Below are 9,030 nucleotides of genomic sequence, written 5' to 3' on the forward strand. Positions count from 1 at the left end.
GGAGAAAATCTGCTGGTCTGCCTGTTGCTAAGACCATGGGAAAAGTGCAGTATTTGGGCGGAAGTGTCTCGTTTTTCCAGGTATAGTCTGTAATGGCTTCCCTTGGCTAGGAAAGGGAAATCCCCCAACCCCTTGCACTTCCTGGGTGAGGCAACACCCTGCCCTGCTTCAGCACGCCCTCCGTGGGGTGCGCCCACTGTCCAACCACTCCCAAGTGAGATGAACTAGCACCTCAGTTGGAAATGCAGAAATCTGTCTTCTTTGTTGATCACACTGGGAGCTGCAGACTGGAGCTGTTCCTATTCAGCCATCTTGGAAGCAACCTTAGTTGGAAAATTCTAAAGAGCAAATTTCTTGATATCTAATATGGGACAGTTAGTTCTACTCTTAACGTAACGTTGACAAAAAGAAATAAAACGGAGCAGTTAGGATTTCTAAATAGCTTTTCTCCCCAAATCTGCTGTTCAAGGTGGTAGGTTCACTACAATTTGAGAAAGTCAAATTTAAATAGGAGATTTAAATCTCCTATTGCCGCCACTGGGCTGTCAGTGCAGGTTTTACCATGGACAATGCTAATACTGAATGCTTGATACTCTTTCTGAATTTTGTTATGCTTGTCAATGGAAACTGAATGTGGCAGCCACCATTCTCAGGATAAATTCCAAACTCTACATTGTTCCTTATATCACTAGATTTTGTTCAGAATCCAAAATGGGTACACAGGATTCATGGAGCCAATGCAAGTCCTAGTTATAGGAAAGGCTGTGTAAATATTTGATATCTATTGCAAAAGGTGGAAGACTCATAATTCTCTAAACCCAAATTGCTACGTGGCCAAAGTGACTGTCAAATATCCCTTATACAAGTCTAAACCAAGGCTTAATTAACCTACTCTGCAAATTAGGGCACAGAATATAGTCCTAGTCCTGTCAGCTCTCCAGGTGTGTCCTTGTGGAACAAGCCAAGGTTACCACTTAATGAATGGAAACTGTTTGTGTACCCTTCATATAAAGAATGATTTATGGCCAACCAATCCTTTCCTTCTGTTGTAGCATACTAATCAGCTATACCCTGCGTGTACAGGCACAGATTAGCCTTTTAAATTGAACATATTAGTAGTGTGTCATGAAGCTATAGAATGAATTTATTCAAAATATGTGTACAGAGAAAATATCTTAAAATATGTGAAATGTTTATAATCTTTAGAAGATATATTACTTTTGTGCTTATCTTTTGAATATTTCTTTATTTCAACGTTTGATGCAGTTATGCTTTGAGAATTCATTTCCAACCAAACTTTAGGATGTGAGTTAAGAGCAGTAAGAAGCATCTTATGTTTTCTACCTGGATTCCTGATTGTTACTTCCTTAAAAACCTTATCTTAATGAGCATTTACTGTGTTTCTCCTTAAACCTATACCTTGAATAAAGAAGGATTGTATAATAATTTAAAATTTTTGAATATTAGCTAGTTTGTATATGAAAGAGTGAAAATACACTGTGAGATGACGAAAATCCAACAGGAAATACATGTTTTCAAATTTCTTTAGTAGATAATAGACAGTGAATCAACATTTATTTAAAATGTAATGAAAAACCTGTAACTTTGTTTTTAGTTTTATGAAATTATTGAAAATAGTGTTCAAAATTTTGAATTAGAACTCCATGACCCCCAAAAATGGTGAAATAGAATTGATTTGTAAGTATATATGTATACTAAATTATCTTTTATCTTTTTTGGATCATGGGATTCTAAGTCTGAATATGTGTGTGTGTATGTGTGTGTATACACACTAAAAACTAAATCTAAATATATATATATTTTTAGGTCTGTCTGCTTGGAGGGTCTAGAAGTTGTGACACTCCACCAGCAATGAGCATATCCAGTGTTAAGATCTTGATTTCTAATATCACTCTTTAATAAAAGGAATGGAAACCAGGGTACTTTGGAGAAGTGTCTGATTCTAGAGCTGGGCAGAGAAAATACTAGATGGGCGTGGAGCACTTGAAAGATTCTCTTGTGCTAGAAAGGAAGGAAATTCTCAAAAAGTAGAACAGAAAAGAAAAACAACAACAACATAATAATGGGATATGTCAAGTTATGACAAAGGAACTGTAGTGGGCACCTGCAGAGGTCAGCGGATCCCCAACCAAATTTGATTTGGGTATTCAGACTGATAACACCACACACACACACACACACACACACACACAGAGGCTGTGAATAAATTCACTACTTGTGTAATTGAATTTGCTAAGGGGAGCTGCACATTACCTCCCAAACATTTCTGAAATGGCTTGAGAGAGCAAGGAAGGGAGACTGGCTTGGGGGTTTTTATTGCAGTTGGGGATTAGGGCCAGGGTAAGATTTCTTATATGTGAGGTGAGGCTTGACTTATTTGAATCTCCCATCAGTACCACACAAGGGAATACCCAGGCATTCTTATCCAGTTGCCCAGATGTTGGGCACAAGGGAAGAGTGAGGAGGTAAAGCTTAAAGGCTGTTGACACTCAAACATCAAACAATAGAGTCAGGTTTGTCATTATAGGAATCCAACCTGAAGGAGCTTCCAGTGATCAAACCTTCTGAAACAATTTGAGCAACAAAATAATGTAGTGTTGGATTATAACTCAAAATATAAAATAAATATCTTTGATTCCTTAATGGTATAAATAAATGATTAGTAAAAACATGTGAGAGAGTAAACAAATCTCTGCAGAAGAATCCCAAGTAATACATGTTGATAATCCTTCCCTCAAGTAGGTAGAGCTTAACAACTCAGCTGTTAAGTGTTGGCTGCACTTAGTAAGTAATGACTTGCAACCAGAAATGCAATGGAAATAGGGAAGAAAGTAACTTTACAGTGGGGAAACCTGACAGACTTCTCATCGTGTGATCAAAGGATCAAGGTTAACATCATCAGTTTTAAGTAATGTTGGTAGCATGTATCTATGATGTAATATGCTAATAATAATGGCACTCCCCTGTGGTCTTCCTCTTGCAAATACATTACTTTAGTCTAACTGTGGGAAATATATCAAGCAACCTCAAATCTAGGGCTATTCTGTAAAATACTGTCAGACTAATGTTCCCCAAAATTGTCAAGGACATTAAAATCAGGGAAAATCTGTGTATTAGTCCATTTTGTACTGGTATAAAGGAATACCTGAGACTGGGTAATTTATAAGGAAAAGAGGTTTATTTGGCACATGGTTCTGCAGGCTGTACAAGAAGTATAGCACCAGCATCTGCTTCTGGTGAGGGCTTCAGGAAGCTTTTACTCACAGTGAAAGGTGAATGGGGAGCAAGTATGTCACATGGCGAGAGAGGAGGGAGGTCCCAGACTCTTCGAAACAACCAGATTTCCCATGAACAGTGGGAAGGGTCATAGGCCAATCATGAGAGATCTGCCCCCATGACCCAAACACTTTCCCCTAGGCCCCACCTCCAACATTGGGGATCACATTTCAACAAGAGATTTGGAGAGGACAAATATCCAAACTATATCAGACTGAGAAACTGTCTCAGTCCAGAGGAGGCTAAGGAGACCTAAAAACTAGTTGTAAGGTGGTATTCCGGATGTGATTTTGAAACATAAAAAGGATATTATGTAAAAATTAATAAAACTAAAACTATGGCCTGTAGTTCATAATAATGTATCAATATTGGTTCATTATTTGTAAAAAATGTATCATTACAATGTATGATGTTAATGGGGGAAAAGGGGCATGGGACAAAACAGGAATTCTCAGTACTACATTAGCAACTCTTCTGTTAATCTTATGCTATTCTAAATAAAAAGTTTATTTTTGAAATTTATAATTCTTTGGCTTCTAGGAATAGATAGTAATATTTTACTTTTTTTAACCTAGGCATTTCATGAGCACTCATCTATAGATTATAATTAATAAATTGTTATTTTCTATTAATAAAGAAATATTACTATCCAGTGATAGTAGAAAAAAGTATATATCTGTATGTAATTGAACAGATGGTATTTTGTATTGGTATAATCATATATAATGCAAGATGAAATAGCTCTTTAAGGTCAAATTTGAAATTTAAGTCTGTTTTTCAGGAATACAGGTAAATCATGACACCAAGCTAACAAATGTTCTTAATTATAAGACATGTTTAATAAAATAGAGAATATATGTGGGTGGAAAATGAGCTCAGAGTTTGGGGAATAAAAACAACTTCTTCATATTTTACTTTACAAGCGATAATTGCCTTATATTTTATAAATATAAAGGTGATAGTTATTGTGAAACAATTTGAACAGAGGAAAAACCGCTCTCAAAATAAAGAATTGAATAATTATTAAAGTGTACAATGAGTATTCTTAATTCAGGAAACTATGCTGTGAAATAAATGTTTCAGATGCTTACCTAAAATAAATAATTAATAATTAGCTGGTGGAATTATATTTCAACTTAAAAATATGTTTTTCTTCTGTTAAAATTTGTTTTATTAAAAAAGTATAAATTTAAAAGAGATTAATATTTTTTATATTTTACAATGGATATTTAAATACTGTGTTTTATGTAACGTTTTTAAAAGTCATTTAGTGTATAACTTCATTTCTTTGAATTTTATTTTTTAGATTTCTGGACTTCAAGAAATATTGAAGAATGTGGAAATAGGACATAGTTACCATGCTCCTGAAATGAAAGGTAAATGTAAAATGTGATGAAGCTCTAATTTAATATAGTTTGGTGATTTCTCAACCTTACCAGTGATTAATATGCTAGAGATATTTAAAAGTGAATAAGTGGTGGCTATTTCACAAATTAAAATTTTAATAAAAAGATTAAGAAGAAATATAGATATACTGTATGGATTAATTATAGAGAAAAACAAGTCAACTATAATGGAAGGACTTCTGTTTCTGGTCATTATACCTGGTACCAGACTAGCCTTCTCTGTATAAGTAACTCTAAAGCTAAGCTGTAAGATCGGACAACTCCTTTTAGACAATAGAAAACAGACAGGTCAAGTAACAGAAGGCACTTGGCAGAAGGAAAATTTATAAAGTGAGCTCTGCCATCACCATGGCTATGGGTCTGTGGAAGGTTCCAAACTGAGCTTCATGGAGATGGATGCCAATAAGAGCATGGCATTCATGATAATTGGAAATATCAGAGACCCTAGTTCACAGCTTTTGAAGCCACTAGAATCTGTGGGGAAGGACATCAGAGAAGAGAGCTGCAATGAGGAGTGGCTCAGTTTGTGAGGGAGTTTACTATGAGTCCTTAACTGAGGCTGCAATACAAGAGAGATACAATTATATAGGACCAATAGGAGGCCAGAGATTCTAGAAGTTAAGCAGTGATGGGAGACATTGCACATCTGGCCATGCCTGGGTGGAAAGACCTCTTTCACACTTTGTTAACAACACATTAACATTCAGCATCCCATATCCACCTTATAAACCAGGAACAAAACTTACACAGCATTCTTAGAGAGGACACAGAATTTGGAGTTTGAGTCTTGCCAAGTTATAGGGCCTTGAGAAACATTTAGGGCTTTCCATGGATCCACCCTTACGAAGCATAAAATTAAGCCAAGGATTTTAGGGTCATCAGGCAAAAATGGAACTGCCTTCTAGAGCAAAAAAATGACATCCTTTTGAGGAAGACAGTCATCTAGAGTCTTTACAATCTTTTACCCATACTTCCTAGTACATAATTAAACATTTCTAGATATGAATAGGAACAGGAAAATGTGACCCATAATCAAGACATCAAGCAATACATGGAAACCTACCCTAAAGTAGCTAAATTGTTGCATTTAGCAGATAGAAAGTACTAAAGCAGATATTTTGATTATATTCAAGGACTTAAGGGAAAATATTAAGAAGTGAACAGATGGGGAATTTCAGCTGAGAAATCAAAACAAGCATACATACCAAACCAAATTGAAGTTCTATAACTGAAAAATAGAGTAACTAAAATGAATTTTTTTTTTTTTTTTTGAGACGGAGTCTTGCTCTGTCACCCAGGCTGGAGTGCAGTGGCGTGATCTCAGGTCACTGTAGCCTCTACCTCCCAGGTTCAAGTGCTTCTGGTGCCTCAGCCTCGCCAGTTGCTGGGACTACAGGCATGTGCCATCATGACGGGCTAATTTTTGTATTTTTAGTAGAGATGGGGTTTCATCATATTGGCCAGGCTAGTCTTGAACTCCTGACCTCAAGTGATCCACCCGCCTCAGCCTCCCAACATGCTGGGATTTCAGGCATGAGCCACTGCACCCAATCGAAAATTTTGTTGAATGTATTTCACAACAAATTAGAGATGACAGAAGTGTCAGTAAATTTCAAGAGAGATCAATAAAGGCATCTAGTCTAAAGAAGAAAGATAACAGATTAAAGGAAAACTTGCCTATTTAAGATATATAAAATTAAAGTCTCAAGAGAAGAATGAAAATGGAGCATAAAAATATTTAATGGCCCCAAATTTCCCCAAATTCATGTAAAGTATAAACTTAAACACCTAAGAAGAGAGCTAATTATACACATAAAGAGAACCATTCCTGAACACACTGTGTTGAAATTGTTGAAAATTGAAGCGAGAAAATCTTGAAAGCAATAATATAAATACAGGCTGATTTCTCATAGGAAATACTGGAGGCTAGAAACAATAAAATGGTATTTTTAAAGTGTGGAAAAAATTTTAATTCAAAATTGTATATCCAATAAAAATATCCTTTAAAATTTAGATAAAATGTAGGCATTTTAAGATAAAGGAAAACAGAGATTTTGTTGCAAGCCTTTCTGTACAACAGGAAATACTAAAGAACTTTCTTTGTATCAAAAAGAAAATTAAGAAGTATCACAATTGAAGGAAGGAAGGAAATTAAGATGTACCACAATTGAATACAGAGAATTAAAAATGTTAAATTCTGGTTAAAATAAGAAATATGTTTTCCTTTTCCAATATCCTCAGAAGAAAAGTGACTGATTAAAATAAAAATTATAGTGTCATAAGGTAATGTTTATAAGGTATATAAAATAGAAGGAAAATAAATCGAGGTGTGATGGAAATGTTTTATATCTTAATTTTGGTAGTAGTTACATGCCTATTTATATTTGTCAAAACACACCTAACTGTACAATTAGAGTACGTAATTTACATACAATAAAATGCATAAATTTAAGTATACCTGTGTTTATTTTTGGACAAAGAGGACTTTTTTTTTTTTTTGGCTCAGATGGCTAGAAGGCACAGGCAGTGTTCTCAGACATGACTAGATCCAGAAGGATTATGTCCCTAGGACCTGGTCGCTGCCTCTCTCTTGTGAGCTGGCTTCATTTTTTAAAAAGGATAAACTTTATTTTTTAGAGCAGTTTTAGGTTTATAGCAAAATCGAGCGGCAGGTACAGTGATTTTCCATATACCACCTGCCCCCACACGTATACCACCTGCTCCCAGACATAGCGTCCCCTATTAGCAGCATCCCCTACCAGATTGATACAGTTGTTAAAACTGATGAGTGTCCATGGCATTATTATCACCCGAAGTCCATAGTTTACATTAGGGTTCACTTTTGGTGTTGTACATTCTATGGAATTCAACACATTTATGACATGTATCCAACATTATAGTGTCATACAGAGTAGTATCACTGCCCTAAAAACCTTTTGTGCTTTGCCTATTCATCTCTTCTCCCTTCCTACTTTTCTAATATTTTATGTTAAAGTAGTATCAGTTATGCACAGTGATTCCTAAGGGACTATGCACAAGGATGTTTATTGCAGTCATAAGAGTAACACAACAATACAAGCAATCTCACTTTTTAACCACCAGTGAGTGTTTATAGTTGATCATACAATAATAAAAAGTCTCTAAAAATCATGCATAAGAAACACTTATGTTACAATGTTAAGAAGTAAAAACATTTATATGGTACAAGTATATGCCTGTTGAATATATGCAAAGAAAAAATATTAGAGGGTACATATCAGGATTTTAACATAATTTTCTCTATGTTATGTGACTGCTTCCTACCCTTTTTCTTTATTGTCTTTTACAAAGAATGTACATTTTTGTCAACATCAAAAATTGTTTTAATATTAAGATAAGAAGAATATAATCAGATATAAATATTAAAGGATGGTTTGAAATTATCATAATTTCATGAACTGTAACTCCAAAAATGACTGAATATTCTGAAAAAGAATATATGTAAAACAGTTTAAAGGTTCAGGACTTCATGAATTGGGTTGATGTTTGCACCAATTAATCTCTAATGATTCATTCTACTCTAATGGTTTAAATTTTATATGTTTATGCTTGACATATCAATTAAAATAAACTGATGCTTGACAGATAACTCATTTATGAAATTATCTCCTGGTGTTTAGTCTAATTCATACAAGAACATATTGCATGTTTTTCCTGAGTGATATTTTCAAGGTACTTTGGAGATTAAACTTGTAATTGTTATTTTGATCTGTGATATTTTCAAATGGCTTTTAGTCAAAAGAAATTCTGACCCAACATGGGGAAATCGTTTCTTTTAGTTATATATCCCAACTATCTGATCAAAAGTAATTATTTAAATCCTGTACTGAATAATTTTATGCTCTTTGTAAACATGAACTCTAGTTTTAGATATGGAACTTGAAGCACTTTTCCCTAAGCTTCTGATCTCAGCATTTGTCTGTGGGCCCTTAGACTCTGTCATGTCTCCAGTTGCTAAAACTTGGTATCCTACTTAGTCAGGGACTGTAATTTGAAAAGACGAGTGGACGTGGTGGCTCACGCCTGTAATCCCAGCTCTTTGGGAGGCTGAGGCAGGCAGATCATGAGGTCAGGAGATCAAGACCATCCCGGCCAACATGGTAAAACCCTGTCTCTACTGAAAATACAAAAATTAGCTAGATGTGATGGTGCGTGCCTGTAATCCCAGCTACTCGGGGGGCTGAGGCAAGAGAATCCCTTGAACCAGGGAGTTGGAGGTTGCAGTGAGCCGAGATCATACCACTGCACTCCAGCCTGGCAACACAGCAAGACCCCGTCTCAAAAAAAA

At 35.3% G+C, this 9,030-nt stretch overlaps 1 protein-coding gene across 3 annotated transcripts in view; it reads left to right on the forward strand.

Moving 5' to 3' along the window:
• SPAG16 (sperm associated antigen 16) overlaps positions 1–9,030 on the forward strand; it is a 1,132,640-nt gene that overhangs the window by 72,743 nt on the left and 1,050,867 nt on the right. For all 3 annotated transcript variants that reach the window (XM_025405273.1, XM_025405272.1, XM_025405275.1), the window contains one exon: positions 4,604–4,673. In XM_025405273.1, coding sequence (XP_025261058.1) covers positions 4,604–4,673 — 70 coding nt within the window. The remainder of the gene's footprint in view (positions 1–4,603; positions 4,674–9,030) is intronic.

The sequence above is a fragment of the Theropithecus gelada genome, chromosome 12, assembly GCF_003255815.1.
Source record: "Theropithecus gelada isolate Dixy chromosome 12, Tgel_1.0, whole genome shotgun sequence".
Lineage (NCBI taxonomy): Eukaryota > Metazoa > Chordata > Mammalia > Primates > Cercopithecidae > Theropithecus > Theropithecus gelada.